This window comes from Apium graveolens, unplaced genomic scaffold (genome assembly GCF_009905375.1).
Source record: "Apium graveolens cultivar Ventura unplaced genomic scaffold, ASM990537v1 ctg1633, whole genome shotgun sequence".
Classification (NCBI taxonomy): Eukaryota; Viridiplantae; Streptophyta; class Magnoliopsida; order Apiales; family Apiaceae; genus Apium; species Apium graveolens.
Genome location: NW_027417339.1, coordinates 122,724 through 145,196, shown reverse-complemented (window position 1 = coordinate 145,196; position 22,473 = coordinate 122,724). Strand labels below are relative to the sequence as shown.

Sequence of the window (22,473 nt, the reverse complement as noted above, 5' to 3'; positions counted from 1 at the left end):
AATGCGGATGCTTTGGCCAAGATGGGATCACAGATGGACAGCGTCCAACTTGGACAAATCCCTTTTGGAATTCAGGAAATCCCGAGTATTCCAGAGGTAGAGGTATTTCAGACGCAAGAAATCCCACGAGAAAGCTGGATGACCCCCATTCATAACTATCATCAAACATTAGCTGTACCAGAAGACAAACTACAGGCTTGACGCCTTCGGTACCAGGATGCAAAGTATGTTGAATATGATGGGATATTATACAAGAGAGGATTTAACCAGCCACTGTTGCGTTGTGTGGATATAGAAGATGGAAATTATATTCTCAGAGAGGTGCACGAAGGGATTTGTGGCAATCACTCGGGGGGTGGTTCGTTGGCATTAAAAGTACTCAGACAAGGATACTACTGGCCAACTATGAGAGAAGATGCCTTTAAGTTTGTCCGGTCTTGTGATTGTTGCCAGCGATTCGCCAACTATTCCAACGCCCCGGCATCTACCATTACCTCATTGGCAAGTCCTTGGCCTTTTGCCATATGGGGAATCGATCTCATTGGAGAGTTGCCCAAAGCAAAGGGGGGTGTGAAATACGCCGTGGTGGCTGTAGAGTACTTTACCAAATGGGCGGAGGTTATGCCACTGGCCAAGATCACAACGAAGAAGATAAGGGACTTTGGTTTCAATTTCATAGTATGCAGGTTCGGTATCCCCTACAAACTCATCTCGGATAATGGGAAGCAGTTTGATAGTAAAGAGTTAAGGAAGCTTTGTGAGGACTTGAACATCAAAAAGGACTTTGCCGCAGTTTATCATCCGCAAAGTAATGGTCAGACGGAGGCTATAAACAAAATCATAAAACATACCTTGAAAGCAAAGTTGGAAGAGAAAAAAGGAGATTGGCCAGAGGAGATGCCCATGGTCCTATGGTCTTACAATACAACTCCCAGATCGACTACAGGAGAAACCTCATCTCTGCTGACTTATGGGTATGAGGCCATGGTTCCCGTGGAGGTAGGAGCTGGATCCCTCCGGAGAGACGTGTTTGTTGAGAAATATGCAGAAGTTAACTAGAGGCTCCACTTGGATTTGTTAGACGAAGCCCGAACAAACTCTCAATTAAAGCTTGTTGCATATCAGCAGAGAATCGCAAGGTATTTTAATAAAAAGGTAAAACCCGTGTCGTTCAAGGTTGAGGATCCTGTGTTGCGAAAGGTTATGCCTAATACTAAGATAGCTCAGAACGGGGTGCTTGGAGCTAATTGGGAAGGACCATACAAGGTCAAAGTTATACTCTGGAAGGGAACCTATCGCTTGGAATATCTGGATGGTAAACCTATTCCTCGAGCATGGAATGCGGAACATTTACGGAAGTATTATCAGTAGGGTGTGGCTGTGTCCCCCTCATTTCTATGCTTAATTCCTATATAATAGACTAGTAGCAAATAAATTCCTCCTAGCCTAGGGGGTAGTACATGTGACTACGAACCTTGGAACTAGCAGAAGGAAGAAAATTTTCAAATAAATTCCCCATAGAGCATAGTAGCCATGGGACTGGTGTAATTTGTACACTAGAGCGTATTATCAATAAAAGTAAGAAGTTACTTCAAATTGTTTTATCTGCTTGGCATGAAATTTTTTTTTAAGAAAACCAGAGGCGCGCCCTATCGAATAATTATTATTTCATAATCAAGATAACATAGTATGCATACATGAAAGGACACGCCTAAAAACTGTTAACGAAAAAATAAAAGATGGATATTCAAATAAATTAAGGTAAAAGACCTTCAGATTAAGGCAAGGGAATCGCTGATAAGAAAAAGTACTTATCATTTGCATTCTGAAAAGAAATAAGGCGCGCCCTAATTTCTAAATGCTCCAGGAAAGAAAAACACCCATAAATGTGCTAAATAAATATTCTCTAAATGTCAAAGGGCGTACCCTGTAGTGACATAAGCCATAACAAACTGACTGAAGATTTATGAAAACATGATCTAAGGGGGCGCCGTCATGGAAGTATGCGTCTCATATTTTTGGAAGTATAAAATGGCCAAGAAAAAGTCGAAGCGCCTTAACAAATTTTTATGGATATTGAAGAAAAGATGAAATTATATGAAACCATACGAAATATCATGGTGCAAAAGGTGAAGAGTAGCAAAATCATAAGTCATACAACCTTGCACAGCATCAAAAGAGGGCTGGCTCCTCAGAAGTATTTGAAACTTAAAGTATAAATACTGGATTATAACATACATCAGGGCACGCCCTGAGATTTCTCTGTTGGGGGGATGGTTTGAAGAGGAAACGTAGGGTCAGCTTCAGACGCGTCATTGTGGGTTTCCTCTCTTGGCGCGCCCTCATCTTCTTCCTGTAATCCAAGCTCTACCCTCCTCGCCTTGATTTTAGCAGCATGCTCCTTCTTAAATTCTACCATCTCAGCAACCGTTTCTTCCCCAAACTTCTCAAAAGTGTAATCAGGGTCATTGGCCACAAAACCAATCATGTAGAAGTGGAAACCATTGGCAAATACTTCATCAGTCATTTCCCTCTTCTCATGAGGCCAGCCCATTTTTTGTTGCTCCTCAAGATACTCAATCCTCAAGTTGGCTCCACCAAGCTCAGTGTGGAGAGAGGTAGCCTTTTTATTGGCAATCTCCAGCTGAGAAGTAAGATTAGCCACTTCATCCTTGAGAAATGAGATTTCAGAGTCCTTGGCTTTGATGTCTTTGGCATGCAGAAAATCATCGTCTTTAAGGGTGTTCTTCAAGATGTTATTGTCGCCCTGCAGCCTCTCGAGGCGCGCCTTCTCTTCAAGAAGCTTGTCCATCACCCGGGTGGAGTGGACGAATAATTGGCATGATGCTTTGATGGAAGCACGGGTGGCCTCTTCCAGGTCCATAGCTTGCCACTGTTCCACTTCCTCATCTGAAAAATGAAGGGAACCCATGGGGCCAAGAGACTTTAGAGCAGCAGAAGAGCCTGAAGGCGCGCCCTCTGTTCTGGGCTTTTTAAGCGTGCCCTATTTCTCCGTTAGATCGATTATGGGCCTTTTTGGGACAAGAGCAGTTTGAGGGATAGAAGTAGGAGTAGGGATGGATGCCTGTGCTGAAGGAGCGTCTCTCTTCGGCTTGAGTTTAGATTTGTCACCAGGGCGCGCCCCGAAGGATTTGGGGATTCTTGGAGGAGCCATTTCTGCATAAAATATAGAACATGTTAGTTAAACGTGACAATTAGGTGTGCTGAACAAAGCAGTAAATAAAGGCAAATGATAAAGCTAGCATTGATAAAAATATAAAAGTGCTACGCCTAGAGTAAAAGGACGCGCCCTAAGGGACGAGAAGTTTAACAATATTAACAGGAATTTATATCTAGTATGCTAATACAAAAGCTAACGGGTCATAATACAATCTTGTTACTAAATATAAATAGCATAATTACATCCAAGTAGGGGTGAACGCGGGTCGGGTTGGGCGGTTTAAAGGTAATAAATCGAATCAATCCAATTAGTTCGGTTTTTTAAAAATGAATCCGTTAACCAAAAAATTATTTCAACCCAACCCTACCCTTTATTCATGGGGTCGGGTTGGTTCGGATTGGTTTGGGTTAAAACTCGAATAAAATTATTTAAATATTTTTAGGAGTCAAAATTACAAAAAAAATTAATTAAAAGTTAAAGTGTACCCCATAATTTAACAGAAGATAAATATTATTGGATATTATATGTACAGTGTACTCTTCTAGTTTAAAGTCAATAAATTATGGTATGTTATCTGTAAAATAATTATTTTATTTCGAATATATTATTTATTACAATTAATACATAAATTAAAATTTTAAATAATAATACTATAATTAAAAAATCGGGTTGGGTTGGGTTAGTAAGGGTTTAAATTTTTTAAACCTTGACCCAACCCATTATATTCGGGTTGACAAAAAATTAAACCAATTGAAATTTTCGGGTTTTGGATAGTTCGGCTCTGTCGGCCGAAATAAGAGGCGGGTAAGATCGATTTTACGATTTGGTCGGTTTTTTGTTCATCCCTGATTCCAAAATATGTCAACTCGTTCAATCAAGTCGTATCATAGATCTGAACATTTAAAAGCCCAATATTTACAAAAGGCTCTAACTCTGAAACCACAAGGCCAGCCCACAATCCAAATAAAATTTAATGCAGAGCCCAGAAGTAGTTTTAGTAACACTTGTGAGTTTTTTTCTTTGTTCTTTTAGTTTTTTTCTAATCAATAACACACGCTCATATACAATAAATATTAATCAGGGTAATATAAACATAAATATTAATTATCTGGTAAAGTAAAATTTAATTAAAATGATTCTACTATTAAATCAACTTTCATGTTTTATCAAACATAAGTTTAGAATTATTTATCGGCCCTATTTGTCAATTAGTTGTTATCTGTAACGGTTCGAAATGGTTGTTTCGATTAATTTATTCAATTAACTGTGTTGAATAATCGATTAAATTTAACTATTTCAATTTTATTGTTTGATAAATAGATGTTTCAGTTATTTTTTTTGTATTATTTACTTAAGAAACTCCTTCAAGTAGCTTTTTGAAACTTTACTTTTTAGTATTAAAATGATATTTCAAAATTTTAACTATCAAATACTAATATTTGATAAAACCTCTAATTTAATTTAAAAAGTTAACTTCGATACATGGCCACGAGGTTTTGGAATCAATGATACTTCAACACTACATATAGGGTTCTAATTCTGGTTGTTTTGATCTTCATAGTTGATAAACTAGTTCAATTTTTTTAAAGGAGTCTAATCGTTTACTTTAACGAGCTCAAATTACTGATTAACGAATCGTGCCGAGTTCACGTGTGAGCTGGTTGAGTTAAGTTTAAACATGTCGAACATGTTATACTCGCAAACTCGTCAATTTAAAAAGTATCAAAAACCATAATTAATTTTAATTTATAAATAATAAAAATGAAACTTAGTACTAAATTAATGTAGTTATTAACGGAGTTCTCGAGTTCAAGTCTACCCGAATTTTAAGTTTCAAATCTCATTACTTTCAAAAAAAAAAGTTTCAAATCTCATTTAAGAATTCAACACAACTTTAGTTCGACTCGTTTAACCAACCAAACAGGTAAAAGACACCCTTATTAAATAATTCTTCCGTCTCATTGAGATGTTTACGTTACTATTTAAATTTTTATTAAAAAAAAATTGAAAAAATATTATAAAATTATAATTCATAGAAGTTTCGAAATACGTGCCGAAAAATAACGTAAACAATCCAGGGGATAATAATTACAGGGAGCAGGGTGGTTTTGTGTAGGCAGATTCTTCCGCCCACAATAATTACGGCGAAACATCAAAATTAAATATATAAAAAAAAATCATCACAAATCAATCGAAACACACATTAGTTTCTGGCGATGGATTCATCTTCTTCATCAGATCAATACAACCGGTACGTATGTACTAATTCTCCTATCTAAATTAATCTGCATAATCACAATTTTTATTTATATTTATTATTTAAAATTGTTGAAATTGTTATTGTGAATTATTGAAGAGAACAAATAGCACTGAGACAGCAAAAAAGAGCAGCGCCTATTAAGTTTTTGATTCCTCTCATTTATGCCCCTGTTCTTCCTCTCAGTATGTCCTCTCATCTTTTTATTTATTTTATTTTTATTTTTTTGATTTTAATGCGGTTTTATTAGTTTAATTTAATTTTGTTTTAGTTCGGTTGACGTTGCGGCATAAACCGGTATTAAGGGATCGGTTGTTTACTGGTGTGTTGATTGGGGCATTTGCGCACGGAGCGTACTTAGTGTATCCTTTTTTTCGATTTTTTGTAAAATTTATGTTATTTTGGATTATCGAGTTTGTATGACCATATGCTACCAGCAATGCATCAAGTATATTAGAATTGTTTTAAGCTTATATGAAGTATACTTATCCCCCGATTGATAAGTAATAGGTATGCTAATTAAGCTTCACGCGCAACGGATTTTTTGGATAAGCTGGTCTGATGTCTCTGTTTAGTGTTAGTCCTCGGATCATCTTAAAGCGAATCATTTCACTTGATGCTAATTGAGACTAAATAACTAGGATTCTAGGTAAAGAAAAAGTATTTAGCATTTCGATGATTTTGTCATCTGAATTGGCTTGAACAGCTTTCATTGTGCTAGTTTCGATATGTAACACCTAACAAGTTCATCAACTACTCTAAGCGATCTTGGAGTATATGCTTAACTGCTGTTCCCTGCACTACTCAAAGTTCACTAGATTAGCCCTCGACATTTGATGTTTGCTTCAACTTCAACTTCTCGAATCCATCTAAAAACGGCTCTGGATTTACTGTAGTTCCCATAATTTGCCCATAAAGGCATGAAAGATTTGCTTCCTTGACACTTTCTTTCTGCCTATCATGATGGATTTTGTCCAAGAGCTGCCCTCCTGCTATCACATACTTCATATAAGGTGAAAGATTCGGCACGGTCTTGAAGCTACTTCATTTCGTCACCTCCTTTCGTATGCAGAGGGGAACTCTGCCTTTAAGTGCTTTAAACTCAGTCTATGCCCTGCTGTCCTTAATGTCTCTGCATTTCTCTTCCTTGTCACTTTCTTCTTCGATGTTTGGAACCTCTGATAGCTTCCTTTTGTGTTCAGCATGTACAGGATTTCTCTACATGCCTTTGTGATGTGAGAGTTCCTCTTCTTATTTACTGTCCTGATATATGGAATTATGACTTCTGCGAGTCATCAATCCATTCATATGTTCCTATAACTCCATTTTCTCATTAAGCTGTTTAATCTTCTCGTCAGTAGACTATGATGACTTGTACATTGCATGCTAATGTTGTATCATTCCAAGATTTTTATGCTGTGTGGTCTCTTCTAGTATTAAGTGGACCTATGTATATGACAGAACACAGAACACGGGAGTATATAGAAAGGGAACTCGGCTATAAACAAACCAATCTGCGTCAGGCTCAAGCTTAGGTGGATAAATTTTAAACAAGCTCAAGCTGGAGTAGCTATCTGAGACTTTCAAATAAAATTGAATATGAACCCAGGTTCAAGTCTTACTGAGCCCTAGACTCATATCCTATAATTACTAATTCATGTTATATATCTATCTTATTATTTTTACTATAGTCATTATATATAATTTATATGGACTAGGAATATATCCCGAGTCATTATACGTAAATTTCACCATGACAGATTTGAATTGGTACATGTGCACATGAATATTTATTAATTAAAAAGGTTAAGAGCTATGTAGTGGCTCTTAAAATAGAGGAGAGATAAGAGGCTTATAAGTTTTTTAAGAGCTACCTTAAAAGCTACTAGGAGCCTCTTGGAGCTCTATTTCTTGTTAGAGCATCTCCAACCCTCTATTCTAGCTCTCAACTCAAAAATTGAGGAGGGAGGACAAAAATGTTGCTCGAGGAGACTCTTAGTGGCTCTTTAAATCACTAAGAGCCTCTTCTCTCTTCTCAACTTTAACAAAGCTATATTTAACCGAAGTTGTATGTGTTTATGATCCCAGTTTTTTATTCATGACACCATTTCCTGTTTATTGTAATCATTTTAACATCTGATTTAGTGATCATTTTGTGTGTCATTGATACTGTTCCTACTCTAGACTAGCTTTTGAAATATTGATGAAATGTTTTACTCTCGATCAATCTCTTTTCATACAGAAAGATTCTGATATAAAGTTATGCATGCCTGAAGCATTTATGTTATAATTAAGTGAATTTTGAATCTTGAACAAAGACAACTAGGACTTCATAAGAAGAGGTTTGGCACCGAGTCTTTCTATATGTGTGTATTCAGCGGACACTCTTACTCTGGTACAATATTATGTTGTTTTTCCTTGATTAACTTGTTTAGAGGGGATCTGTATGATGCTGAGAGCAAATGAACCTGTCGGGATAAAGAATGGAAGGCATCAAATTGTTCGTAGAACAGATTCATACTCTGGCAAACATCAATCGTAGTTGTACTATCCGGCATGTTATTTTCTAAATTTTGACGCTGATTGGTTCTAGTTGCATAATTTTTTTCCTGCGCTAAGTAGATAATTTATACTTATGAGTTGTGACTATTATCTGATATCCATAAAGGTAGGAACCAAAGTTTGAACCTTTGTTATTTTTGGATATGCTACTTCAGCAGTATTGCTTTACTTCGGGCACAAGACTAGAACACAAATAATATTCACTATCTTGGTTGTTTACTCCATCACTAGTTTATGCTTCATTTGCTGTTTTTATTGTTTTATCTACGAGGAACATAGGTTCTAGTTTATATCATGCGCTTAAAAACATTTAAGTAGAATGCATTTGACAGGGAAGACATGCATTTTACTTGTTCGAATGCATTTGACAGGGAAGACTTGTATTACTTGTTCGACGGAAGTGATAAAATATCCCCATATTCCTGAAGCTGCTACAAGAAGTAAGAACACTCCTAGGTCATTGTTCTCATAACCGAGAAGCAATTTCCTGCTATTTGGGCCGAGAGGCTACTGGTAGCAGAACAGTTACTTTTCTTATAATTTGATTTTCGAAATAGTTGCAAACGGAAACCTTTGGAAAATACGATTTTCGTAACTTGAAAACCTCATCTTATAAGCTGGAGAAGTGCTTTCTGGAAAATAAGTTGCAACTTTTACGGAAACCATCGTAATTACTCGGATGAATTTTATGGGCGCTCATTATCAGATAAATTTTAGGGTGTGCAAATTAATAAAGTATGACGACGGTGTAGAAGAACTAGCATACAGTAGAAAAATGGATCCAAACAAGTACAAAGTTTATCCATTCTATTGAAAATGTAAGAAAACTCAATTTTGAAAGGGGAAATACTTTCCCATAGATAACATGGCTGATAATGCTGAAGAATAAAGGTTTGCTAAAATATCTAGCCATTGCAATGTAGATCTTTCTATAGATAACATTGTTAAGCTCTTTACATCAAGAAACCAACAAATTTTCAAACGTTGTCACTACTTCTCATCATGCAACTATAGCAACACAAATACATTAAACTTGCCCCAACATACCTAAAAGAATTCTGTTAGCAGAAGTCATTTTGCTTGCATTACTGCTGCGAGGATGCCTTCTTCTTCTTCTTCCTCTTGTGCTTAGGCTTTATAGCATCCTCCAGGGTCTTTTCTTCGCTTGTTTGTAATCCAGTATTGGCTACTTCATTTGGCAACGTATTATCAGAGACTGGTTGGGTTAATTCCATATCACTGGGCTGGTCGACTTTAGGGTCTTCTAGCTTCTTAGTAGGTGCTTCGACTACTGCACAACATATAATATTAATTAAATTTACACCGCTCTGTACATTGTGGACACGAGTGCAAGATACCAAGTATATTACTCGATTTAAATGAGGGACGCCAAGTTTCATGAATTAAGATTATTCTATTAGTAGTGTATAGTACGATACGTCGATACACAAAACTGAGTAGGAAAAGAGAGAGCAATTATTATGTTGATTGCTCAAGTATAACTTTACAGAAGTGATGATATAATGTTCTGAGCTTGAAACATCAGCCAGTATTGAAGGTATAAACCATGTTTGAATAGATAGCAAGCTGATTATTATTTTTTCTCCTCGGAACAAGTTATATACCTTGTGACGCAGGGGAAGCTCTCAATGCATCAGAATTGACGCCCTTTGAATGTGGGTCCCTAAATGAAAATACAAAAAGCTACTTACAAAGAGAAAAGCCCAAAAACTTAAAATCAAAACAATCAGGAGACTAAAAGCAATTTTAGTTTGTAGTTTTACTTCTTCCACTTGGCCTCGTTCAGAGAAACAATAACAATAACAGGTATCTTACATATAGAGAACCAAAACTCAGAATATAAGGATACAATCATACAACAATATAATCCCATAAGCCTTCGACTGAAACACCCTCATTAACCTTTTTAATATTATCATCAGTCAAAAAAGGCATGTGTATATAATTGTTAAAATTTTAGTAATTTCAGCATCCTATCTCTAGCAACTTATTTCTATATTAGTATTTTAAGCATCTTCTTTCTAGCATCAGTACGTTCTAGGCAGTAATTTTTGTTCTATATAATGACTATGAGGCAGATCCTCAATGTTTGTTATCATCAAGAAACTGTAAACAAGTAGGTGTGCTAATATAGCAGCTACATTAATATATTCAAATATTATTTCTCCTGTCTATCTCCCTTCTCTCTGTTATATCTCTTCTACATACACATATATTCTAGAGTCCAATGTTACTTGGACTCGGCTAGGAGTGTCCGCCATGGATATGTATCCAAGTATCGGACTCAACAACATATTGAAAAATATACATGTTTTTGCACTAAAGTGTCCAAGTTCGAGTGTCCATGCCCAACTGTCAAGTGTCCGACACGAGTACTCGATGGTAAAATGAAGAGTATAAGTAACATATTTAGACTGTTATAATTATTTATATCCTCGTTAACATTATTAATTAACTCACATTTGAAGATTTTGCATGATGGTTAAATTTTCTTCTACTTAAGAAATTATAATCTTCATAGAGAGAGTTGACTACTATAATTTCATGATTGCTTGAGGGAGACCAAAGGGTTCCTGAGTTTACACCAATTCTCTGTGGAGATATTCTTCCTTCCACTCTTTCTTAATTCTTTCAACTGACCAACTCCTAAATCAGAGAGGAGTTTCTCCTTTAATCTTCATCAAGATTAGTTACGAATAATTCTCATTAACCTCATTCATCTTAGGGTGCTTTTAGGAGATCATCCAAGCAAGAAGAATGTCTCTATTTTTCCTTACAGTTTTTCATTGTTCTTGAGTTTTAGGTGAGAAAATAGGTTAAACTCTTTCTACTCTCAGCACATTAACCAGTCACATTGACACCTATTCACCTATTTCTGTCCTTTGATTCTTCTCAAAATAGTTTTTGCATCCAGTCAACTGTCCCAGGAATAATACAAAGGAGAAAAGAAAAACTTTGTGAACAAATGGAGAAAACTAATGAACTAATTTTTAGTTGTTTAAATTGACTCGTGTCAACTCTGACTCATTATAATTATTTATTTGTGTTCCATGACATCCTAATGTTCCCTAACTTGACAAAACAAATCACATATATGATTAGATGGTTTGCCTAACATTCATGTCAAAAAATTTAGCATATCAAACGATCTGTAAAGCCATACCAGCTAGAGGGCCCACCAATGAAGCTCTTAGCATCACTGTCTCTCATAATTGTTTCTTCCTGTTGCAATAGTTTGCCATCAACTTCCATGCCATTACTTTGTATGACCCTACTTTCCTCGGACATTAAGTTCAGTCTACACATATGAGTATCAGAGAACTCAGTGCCTCCTTTCTGAGCTGGTTCACTCACATCAACAGCAGCAGAGGAATTATGCCGTTTAATCTTCCTTAGTGCTCTTTCTGTATTGAAAGATTCAACCTGCAGACATTCACAGAATTAAGCACTTGAGAAAATCCATCTGTCTGTAGAGTGTAGATAGATGTTAAGCATTGAACTAGCAACATATAAGGTAATAGTTTTACAACTCACAGCATTCTTTATTTTACTTGACATGTCGCCAGCCTTCACAGAAGCAATACGCAAGCACTGCATGATAACACTCGGTAACACACCATCTCCTCCCGCTTTCTGGATAGCACAAACATCCCCGTTTGTATTAAGCGTAACAGTCATTCTACCACCCATAACAGTCTCCTCATAGTGGGTTGGATCGATTACCTAGAATCAAAAATTGTGTTATTAGCTTTTAATTAGCAGTATATTCTAGAAGACAATGACCTTGGAGCAAAATCATTGGGACGAGATTAAGAAAACTATAAGAATAGTTAACCTACCACGATATTCTCTTTACCAATAAAACCAAAGGTTACCGCTACAGGAAGATGGTGTATTATTAATGGAATAGGCTCTCTCACCTGCCAAAATCAAAATAATGTAAAACCTAATTAAATTAAATTACAACTTGATTAAAGACCATAACCTCCAAAGGAGAACAATTTACTGCATTGTGACAAAATAAGGCACTTGATATGTCACCATAATCATCACAACTGATTTGAATGTAGCAAAGAAATGACTCGACTTAAAGTAAGCTACCTTTATTATGTTAGGTTCTGGAGATACCAATTTTAAAATGCATTTACAACAAAATAGACGGAGAACATGAGGCTCCACAAGTATGGAAGAGTATTCAAACAATAAGGTGGACAGATTGCTAACAGTTGAAGTGATCTGTCCAACTGTTAAGCAAAATTTGAACGATGTTAAGAGCAAATTTGTTTAGTAAAATACAATAACTAGTAAGTTAAGAGCACCTCATACAACTCATTTTCAGTAGAAACATAAATTTAGTAGGCATTTGGCACTTCTGATCATGATTGCTCACTCATGCACTATTGAAAAATCCGTGAAAACCTAGAAAATATCTTAAATCTATTACTTTTTTAAATGCAAATGTGTGTATATATATTAAAGAACCAACCTCAGGCGGATGTATTATCAATTCCTGACCATCTTCGCCTCCTAGAGTACATTCAGGCCTCCGGAATGTTGATAAGGCAGCTAGAGCAGCAATATTGGCAGCATCGACAAGATTTCTATTTCATTGCAACACAAAAAGAACAAGGTCAGTTTAAAGAAGCCTATAAAAAAAACTCTCAAGCCAATATAAATACACTAAATGAAAGATGTCTCCAAAACCACGTACCCCCCATTGTCCAGAATGTGAACATCAATGCGAACAGACCACACCAACTTCCCGGAAATAACACAAAGTGATTCCGTATCTACCGCCTTGCTTTCCCTGCAAGATTACATAAATTCATTTGCTAGTTATTTACCAACTAAACAAAAGCAAATTATCAAGCATAATAAATTCAATATCTTCTACTCCGCCCACTCAGGCAACAAAACTTAACGAGGAAAAAACAATAAAACAACACCTCAAACCCCGATCAATAATTCGTCCCAACTCCACAGCAAGCTCTCCTGGACGCCCCGCCTCAAACGAAGGATCAGCCATCGGGGAAAACTCAGTATAAAAAGACAATGTCCCTTCATTAGGCCTATCTCGATAAGGTTGAACAAGTTGGGAAGTCACAAAAGCCATAACATGAGTATTCCCTAGCTGAACTTCCGACGAGCCATCATCTCTAAAAAATCATTCCAATTAACAAACAAAACATTAAAAAGCTAAATAAAAACACATCATAAGCTAAAAACATGCTCTCGAAACACGAAAAACTTGAAAAACTACCAAATAATTCATCAAAATCAAAATTCAACCATGATCACTAAAAAATCATTCCAATAAACAAACTAAACATTACTCAGCTAAGTTAAAATACATATAAGCTAAAACATTCCGCAGGCTCTCGAAACACGAAATACTCGAAAACTACCAAATAATTCATCACAATCAAAATTCAACCATAATTATATAAAAATCATTCCAATTAACAAAATAAACATTACTCAGCTAAGTTAAGATACATCATAAGCTAAAACATTACACAGCTTTTATAAACACGAAAAACTCGAAAATACCAGATAATTCAGCAAAATCAAAATTCTACCATCATCTCCAAAGAAATCATTCTAATTTACAAACTAAATATTACACAGCTAAATTAAACCTAAAACATTACGCAGGCACTCGAAACACGAAAACACGAAAAAACTCGAAAACTACCAAACAATTCATCAAAATCAAAACTTAAAAAATATATACACACAAATTATACCTTCCGAACTTGATAATTAGACGTCTATAATCAAAAGGACGGCGACCATCAACTCTGAGATCAGAAAGCAATGAATTTTCGATAAATTTGGTTTCGTTCACGCTCATTCTCCATGTACTTGCTAATCTTTGCTCCATTATAACAATTTGAAGTAATATATTATGTAAATAAAACACAAATTATAACAATTTGTGATTGAATATAGAAGAAATTGAGATATGATAAACCCTAATTGGGTTTATTTTGAATAGGGGGGTTTTGTTGTTGGCAATGAGGAGTGAAATTAGGGTTTAGGGTTTAGTTGTAGACCGGTTTATTTTACGTTCACTTTTTCGGTTTTTTGTTTTTAGATTCATGTTGTTTTTTAGCACAAAAGACAATAACAAGTTAATATCACACTTGTATAAATCGGCCGAATTTTCAAAAATCGTTGATAAATCAGTCAAAAATATTTAATTGATTTTTGATAAATCACCCATATATTATTTGAATTTTTAAAAATCAACTGATAAATCTTAAAACGGTACTTTCTGAAATCTAAACCTTCATTAATATACTTTTTCTTTGAATTTAAATACAAAAATGGGACTAAAAGCAATTTAAATATACAAGGGGTGTGTTTGGCGGCAGACAACAACAGCCAAAAACAAGTGCCCCATACTTTTGGAAAAAACTGCTTTTTAGTTGTTTCGGGAAGAAGATGTTGATTATACCATCAAATCTTACCAAAAGCATTATTATTTTTAATTTTTTGTATCAAAACATATATTTATCAAAAAAATTACCAAACACTCATCTGATTTTTACAACAGCACTTTTTCCAGCGGCACTTTTTCTAACAGCACGGCAATTTTTAACAGCAATCACAAACAGAGCCAAGATTATAAATATTATACGTTGTTTTAAAAATAAGGAAGGCGCTAACTCATGAATAAATAATAGTAAAATATTTATAAAGAAATCTGCAATTCCCAAAGCCATTTCCAACACAGATGAAACAACGCAGTTGAAGATGAGATAGCTCAACAGTACACAACAAAAGATTTTGCTGTAAAAAAAAATTTCAATCCAACTCTAAAAATTGCACCATTTTGGTGTCACAAAAATTTACACCAAATTTAGTGCCACACTAAATTTTTAGAGTTTTTTATATTTCTGTATTGCCCTTGTACTCATTTATTAAGAGCATCTCAAATGCATAACATTATTTTGGTGTGAAATTTACACTATTTTCATATTCACCTTCAACCCACATATACTAAATTTTACACCATTCTTTTATTATATAAGTTATTTTATTAGAGTACAAAATAAAGTATAAAAGTAATAAAGTTAGTAGGATAAAAAAAAAATTATTTTAGGTAAGAAGAACAAGAATAACGTTGGCATTAACAAAAACTCTCACACCAAATTTGGTGTAACTTTTGGTGCACCACCAAAATGGTGTAAGATTTAGAGTTAGGTTGGAGAAAAAATTGACACTAAAATGGTGTTTAAGTACAAATTTGAAGTTGGGCAGGAGATGGTCTAAAACAAATTTGTTCTATCTGTATCCCAACACCTTATTATTTTTAACTTTACTTTTGTACTTTAGTAATAAAATAATCTATATAATATAAGAATAGTTTAAAATTTAGTGTTTGTGGGTTGGAGTTGAATTTGAAGATAATGTAATTTCTACACTATTTTGATATAAAAATTACACCAAAATAGTGTAATGGGATGCTCTAAAGCGCTGAGCATCACGCTATGATCATATGTCCTGTAATTATCTAATTGGCATGTTTGGGGGATTGATGGCACCAACGTTTGAAATTAACTGCTTGACACAAATAATGCAACAATGTCGCAAGTGTATCGAAACTGACATGCTATATGGACAAACCAATAGGCAATTCTGATCCACCAACACAGGTGTATCCTTATTTTGTATACTATCTTACACCTCTAAAATCCAATACACTTCTAAAATCTATCGGAATAACATGATTTAAAAAAAAACATTTTCAGTAACCAATGTCTTCACATTGGCAGATAAACCCACTGAACAGAAGAAAATAAGATCCTGGATTGCTAATTGACAGCAGAACAGTGAATCATGATCATTCTATCTATTGGCAAATACTGATTGTAATATTTCGATACAGAAGAGTTAACCAATAACTACCTAGACTTGGCCCAGAAATACTGCTCTACAATCCAAAGCTTACGTAGAGATGTTAACAATGACAATACGTATAGATATAATATAGATATAGATATATGTGTAAAAAATATGGTCTGTTATCACATGTAATTTTTATTTTCCAATACACAATCAACCTATAGGCCAATGGAACTGAGAGCAGTCTGCAGTCTGCCGCCAGTCACAAATTTCCCTTGGCAGTAGGCACGTCCATAAGTCACTACCTTGGTCTACAGTCTACGCGACTTCTAAAAGAGAAAAATATAGCATGAGCCAGAAAAGACTATGCTACTCTCCACATGAGATCTAACAGACGATCTTAAATTGTCAATGCATAAATTGTCAATGCAAATAGATTAGGTCGGCCTAATGGTATTTCATTCATAAAAACATAAATATCAGATGAAAAGTTGGTGAACTCATCTTTGAATCAACATACTAATTTTTCAATTTTCTACATGACGATTACAGGAAAGAAGTGAAAATGCGGAAGGTTGGAAGCTCAAAAAAATACATGTGTGATAAAACTGGGGGACCCTCTACCCAAAACAGTCTACCAAGTTTCAACATTAATCAAATATAGAAAGTCAGAAAATATCTGATACACTGCACACAAAGCTCTTCCCGTATTTTTAAAAAGTTAGATATATATAAATATATCTTTCCACATGTTTCCTACTGTTAATTGACTCAACTAGATATATCTTTCTACATAATCCCTACTGTCAACCATCAGAACAGAAGGCATTAATTAGAATAAGGTTTTATCTGTGTCTTATCTTAAATTCTTAGTTATAACCCTTCACTCACTTTGGCAGAACCACTCAGACAAATCCTCATTCCTTCATCATTTCCACCAAACAACCTTAAATCTGACAACATGAATGTATCCCTTATAATTTGCTATAAGGCCTGACTATCTGACCAGCAATCAATAGTCATATCAAACCACAAACCATAGGCTTCCAAATTAGGCACAAACCAACACAAAAACCCAACATTGAGGTGGTCTGTCCTGCAATGGTAAGTTATAGATCGGTCAGATCGGTCATAATTTTCGCAAAATGGCTGATCATACATGTTAAGTAAAATAAACAAGTTCAGCCATAGCATCCTGACTAACCTCTCAGCACCACGTTTGTTCATTTCTGTTTCCCAAAGTTCAGCTAGAATCAGCATGACCTTCTCAACTTATCAACAAACTCATCTTGAGAAAAACTCCTTTACCTGTTCTGGTCCACTCGTTCAAGCAGGCTCCTAAATACATGTGCTTATGAGTGGGGGTCCTAAAAATTTAAAAGAAGCATATTGGCGTCCTTTTTTCAGCAAAGAAAATATTCTATAGGCTCACTATAGATATACAGTCATAAATACATCGAATAGATTTCACAGAGTCAACACTTCCCCATCCACGAAAATATAATCATTTGGAATATTAGGTATATAACTATGAAGAATTTACTGGCATGAGACAGAAGTAAAAAACACATATTAATCAATAAGCAACGATTAAGATATAACTATCATTATTGTAAAGCACCAAACAAAATTTTGATATAGCTGGATAGAACTTATGGTTTCACTGAAAATAACTGATAACTATCAAGATTAAAGCAAAACCATATATCTCATGCAAGTGTCTACTGCATCCCACAGGTCAATATATAATATAATACATAATCCAGAACAAAATTTCAGCAATTAGACATAATAGAAACAACCTTCCATAAAGGGGAATGAGGGCATGAGAACATCCTCATACACGGAGGCCACTTGCTCTCACACCAGTGAGTATCGTCCTGGTTGTGCAGAACCAGGAAGGGATGACGCTTGACTTGTGATATCCTCCAGTGTTCTTTTCAGTTCTGCTTTAGCTTTCTTCACAGATTGTTCAGAAGGACCCTCAATAAACAAGTAAAGTTTTCTTTCACCAGGCCCTGGGTTTTTACCATGGGGAAAATATTGTCCCCTGGTTGTGATGGCAGCTCCATACCATTCAGAGATTGGACCTAGAGTTTCCTTGTGTGTCACCTTCCACCTAGCATTTTGAGGGAAATCATTGATCTCCAACTCCGCTTCATAATGCTCGGGCAGCGCATCAGCTTGAATCTTAGCTAGGTTATGCTGCAAGTTTATGGCAGCAGCCAATGCTGCTGCCCTGGCAGCGCCATCTGCTGCAGTTGGTAGAATCGTGGAGGGACCAGCTGGTATTGCACCAGGAAGAACTATATTTGGGCCAACAGGAATAGGCAACCCATTAGGCAGTTGACCCGGTGTCGGAAGTGAGGATTTACGCACTCCGTCGTTATCATCATCTGAATCTGACTTGTCATCCTCAAACCCATATTCTTTTGCCTGTGCTTTCTTCGCTGCTTTTCTGACTTCGTCCTCTTCTTCATTAAACTTAAAACCACTTCCTCCATACCCAGTTCCATGTGCTTGTTCAGTACCCTGATTGACCTTTGCCATAAAACCGTCAGCAAGAGCTTTTAGGTCGTCAGGTACAACTTGTTCAGAGAGTTCCAAGGCTTTCACAAGATCTGGTGCATACCTTGCATCTTCTTCAGATATAAATGTAATAGCAGCACCTTTACGCCCAGCTCGCCCTGTCCGCCCAACACGGTGGACATAGTCTTCATAATGGTTTGGAACATCATAGTTAATCACCAATTCAAGCTCCTTGACATCTAGACCCCTCGCAGCAATGCTAGTAGCGATCAACAAACTGCATACATTACTTTTAAAATCAGAAATGGTGGACTCGCGGTCAGTCTGATCCTTAGCCCCGTGTAGTGAGAGACAAGGATAACCATGCTTAAGCAAATCTCTGAACAGGGAATCACATTTATCTTGCGATTGGACAAATATTAATATCTTCCCCTTCTCATACCATTCTCCAAGCAGTTCAAGAAGCCTGAGAAACCTATCACTTTCAGATCTCATCTCCACCAACTGTGTTATGTCTTTGTTTACAACACTTCTTCCACCCACCTGTATCTCCACGGGTTTATTCAGCACCTTGCGAGCCAGAACTTCGACCTGGCGAGGGAAAGTAGCAGAGAACAGTACAGTCTGGCGGTCTGGCCTAGTATTTTGAACAATTCTGGTAATCTGAGGTTCAAAACCCATATCAAACATTCTGTCGGCTTCATCCATGACTAAATAAGTGACCCTACGCAGATTTGTAATTTTTCCACTACTCGTACAAAGTATGTCAATCATCCTACCTGGAGTACATACCACGATTTCAGTCCCTCGTTTTAATTCACTGATCTGTTGGGCAACACCAGAACCACCATATACAGGCACGCAGCTAATACCAACTACCTTGGCAAACTTTTTTATGTCACCATGGATCTGTTGGACAAGTTCTCTGGTGGGTGCCATTATGAGCCCAATCGGACCATCTCCTGACATCAATGGTGGCTGGTCCTTGATATGCCGCAACATTGGCAGCACAAATGCTAATGTCTTTCCAGATCCTGTTTTAGCTACACCTATGCAATCTCGACCGCTCATTATAATGGGAAGTGCCTGAGCTTGAATAGACATCGGCTTTTCAAAGTTGAGTTTTTTTATTGTGTCCAATATTTTGGTTGACAATCCAGTCTGGTGCCATGTTTTAATAGGCTTTGGAACATCCTTTCCATGAATTTTCAGTTCTAGCTGCATCCTATAAGCAGCAACTTCTTCAGAAGTCATTCTTGAGATTTCTTTCACTTCAATATAGAAATTTTTCCGAAATGGAATATAATCAATTTTTGAATGGTCAACAATAGATAGTTTTTCAGCTTTTGTCTTCTTCACCCTTTTCATGAATTCATCATCATCTTCGTCATCGTCTTCCACGGGCATGTCTTCATCATCAGCATCACTATAACCAGAATCAGAATCCTCACCAGGAATGATTCTTCCCATAGATTTATTCAAACCCTTTCGTGGCTGCTTCGTGTTAGCATGGACATCCTTATCCTTTTTCATGTTAGAGTTATCTTCAGCAACAGAAGCTTCAGCGAGCTTTTCAACTTCAGGCAACACCATTTGATTCATGAAAGCATCCAATGGGTCAATTTCATCATCCTCGTCTTCAGCAGCATTGTTTCCATTAAAATTAGGAGGTGCAGCAACATCAGTTTCAGCATCAACTTTCATATCTTCTACACCATCATCAATGGGCTTGGCATCTTCATCCATTTGCACACCCTTTTCAGGTTTGTCCTCCAGTGCAGCTTCCTCATCGTCAGACTCCCCTTCTAAGGTCCATGTCTTGCCAGACTTCTGTTCATCAACATCTACATTTACTCCAAGCTTTTCTCTCTCGGATTCCTCTGTCTTCCTTTTCAACTCTTGCCATTCCTGAACTCTCCTCCTCCTCTTCTCCATCTCCTCATCCAACTTCCGCTGTTCTTCCTCGATAACATCTTCTCGACTTTTTTCATCTGCTTTATCCATGGGATCTTCATCACCTCTTTTGTTAGGGCTACTCCCTACACTACCATCTCTGTGCCTACTTGACTTGCTTCGTTCACGTTCTCTATCCCTGTCCTTGTGATCATCTTCTCTTCTACGCCGCTTACCTTCACGGTCTCTAGCATCATCACCATCACTGTGATCCACATCACGGTGCCTCTCCTTCCTCTTCCTGTCCCTCTCATCTCTGTCCCTGTCCCTCCTTTCTTTTTCCCGTTCCCTTTCCCTTTCTTCTCTCTCTCTTTCCCTCTTTTCCCTTTCTCTTTCCTTCTCCTTAATTGCTCTTTCCCTTTCCTTTTCCCTCTCCCTCTCTCTATCTTCCCGCTCTCTCTCCCTAGCCCGTTCCTTTTCTCTCTTCGCCTTCTCTTTCTCCTTCTCTCTAATCCTCTCTTTTTCCTTCTCCTTCTCTCTAATCCTCTCTTTTTCAGACTCCTTCTCTCTAATCCTCTCTTTTTCCTTCTCCTTCTCCTTCTCCTTCTCCCTGTCTCTATGCCTATCCTTATGCTTTTCCCTTTCTTTGTACTTATCGTCAATACTCTTCTCTCTTTCCTTCTCCGGAGAGCCACGACGCCGTTCCTTCTCCTTGCTGTCTCGACTCTTATCTCTCTCCCTATCCCGGTGCTTTTCCTTCACTTTGTACTTATCATCAATACTCTTCTCTCTTTCCTCATCAGAAGAGCCATCACGTCGCCTTACCTTCTCCTTCCGGTCCCGACTCTTATCTCTATCCCTCTCCCTGTGCTTCTCTCCATTCCTCTCCCTGTCTCGATGACTCTTTTTCGACTCCTCCCTTGTTTCCGACTCTTCCCTCCTAGACTTATGCTTAGTCACCTCTGCAGTTGTCATTATCCAATCAACCGCTTCTCTATCAGCAACAAACCAACACTCAACCTAACATAACAAACAAATAACCACAGCATCAGTAATTCGTAAACCTATTAAAAAGCCTATCCATACAAAAAAAAAACACAACATATAGCAATTTCCAGTTCAATTTATTATCATAATCAATGCAATATGAAAGCATCAGTAGCTCGTAAACTTATCCGAAAGAGTATACTGCATTTTGAAATTTAAAACTTATCAATGCGATATCAAAGTATCAGTAACTCGTAACATTAACAGCAATTCATAAACTTTTTAAAAAAGCCTATCCATAAAAAAACACACAACATACAGCAATTTCCTAAAAAATAATATATTCTAATCAATGCGATATAAAAGTATCAGTAACTCGAGGGAAAGAGCATTTCACAATTCAAAACTTGTAACTTATAAGTGCAATATAAAAGTATCAGTAACTCGTAACCTTAACAGCACTTCGTAACATTTTAAAAACCCTATCCTTACCAAAAAAACACAATAAATATAGCAATTTTCGGTTAAAATTACATATCCTAATCAATACAATATGAAAGTATCAGTGACTCATAACCTTATCCGAAAATACATATCACAATTCAAATTTTGAAACTTATCAATGCAACACGAAAGCATCAGTAACTCGTAAACCTACCAGTTACTCATTAACTTATCGAAAACTCTACCCGTAAACCTACCAGTTACTCATTAACTTATCGAAAACTCTACCGCTACCAAATACACAAGATAGGCAATTTCCGATTCAATTTACAAAAGTACCAGTGGCTCCTAACCTTATCAAAAAGCTTCTATTGCAATTTAAATTATGAAATCATAATTCTAATAAATGCGAAATAATCGAGAAATTACAAACACAAAAAAAACAGCAAATAAATTAATCGAAATACAAAAACAATTTAATTAGATGTAGAAATCAGTTACCGATAAAAGAACAGATCCAAACGCGGAGAGAGGAGAGTGAGATCGAATCGCCGGCGAGGAGAAATAGACACGGCGAGATTTGATTTTGTGTGTATTTTTAGGTTTCGACCTAAAAAATAAATATCTAGGTTTCGCCTTTTTTTCAGAAATTAAGAAGCTCGACCTCGGCGGTGCTTCCGTATTCACGTATACCCACAATTGCTGTTTTTTTTATAGTTTTCCTTTTCTTTTTTGTTCTTTTTTTTAA

At 36.4% G+C, this 22,473-nt stretch overlaps 3 protein-coding genes across 7 annotated transcripts; 1 reads left to right on the top strand and 2 right to left on the bottom strand.

Moving 5' to 3' along the window:
• The first annotated feature begins 5,279 nt into the window (after nt 1–5,279).
• LOC141700021 (uncharacterized) lies at nt 5,280–8,222 on the top strand. The gene is made up of 4 exons (XM_074503794.1): nt 5,280–5,432; nt 5,538–5,623; nt 5,710–5,800; nt 7,874–8,222. Exons 1-4 carry the CDS (start codon nt 5,398–5,400, stop codon nt 7,902–7,904), a joined length of 243 nt encoding a protein of 80 aa, XP_074359895.1. The 5' UTR covers nt 5,280–5,397; the 3' UTR covers nt 7,905–8,222.
• A 568-nt stretch (nt 8,223–8,790) lies between these two features.
• On the bottom strand, nt 8,791–14,104 carry LOC141700019 (exosome complex component RRP45A-like). Of its 3 annotated transcripts, none has more exons than XM_074503791.1 (9): nt 13,769–14,104; nt 12,968–13,177; nt 12,733–12,828; nt 12,508–12,622; nt 11,861–11,941; nt 11,556–11,744; nt 11,185–11,444; nt 9,626–9,684; nt 8,791–9,288 (listed from the first exon to the last, which is right to left on the bottom strand). In XM_074503791.1, exons 1-9 carry the CDS (start codon nt 13,903–13,905, stop codon nt 9,086–9,088), a joined length of 1,350 nt encoding a protein of 449 aa, XP_074359892.1. In that variant the 5' UTR covers nt 13,906–14,104; the 3' UTR covers nt 8,791–9,085. The 3 variants fall into 3 exon arrangements, with proteins under 3 accessions (XP_074359892.1, XP_074359891.1, XP_074359893.1); XM_074503790.1 differs by having other exon boundaries at nt 8,791–9,291; nt 13,769–14,102; XM_074503792.1 differs by lacking the exon at nt 9,626–9,684 and having other exon boundaries at nt 9,125–9,291; nt 13,769–14,103.
• A 2,273-nt stretch (nt 14,105–16,377) lies between these two features.
• Nucleotides 16,378–22,417, bottom strand: LOC141700027 (DEAD-box ATP-dependent RNA helicase 45-like). Of its 3 annotated transcripts, none has more exons than XR_012566204.1 (4): nt 22,227–22,417; nt 17,675–21,314; nt 17,077–17,239; nt 16,378–16,968 (listed from the first exon to the last, which is right to left on the bottom strand). XR_012566204.1 is itself a non-coding variant. In XM_074503803.1 (2 exons), exon 2 carries the CDS (start codon nt 21,267–21,269, stop codon nt 17,733–17,735), a length of 3,537 nt encoding a protein of 1,178 aa, XP_074359904.1. In that variant the 5' UTR covers nt 21,270–21,314; nt 22,227–22,417; the 3' UTR covers nt 17,463–17,732. The 3 variants fall into 3 exon arrangements, 1 of the variants encoding a protein (XP_074359904.1); XR_012566205.1 differs by having other exon boundaries at nt 17,077–17,210; XM_074503803.1 differs by lacking the exons at nt 16,378–16,968; nt 17,077–17,239 and having other exon boundaries at nt 17,463–21,314.
• Nucleotides 22,418–22,473: the final 56 nt, after the last annotated feature.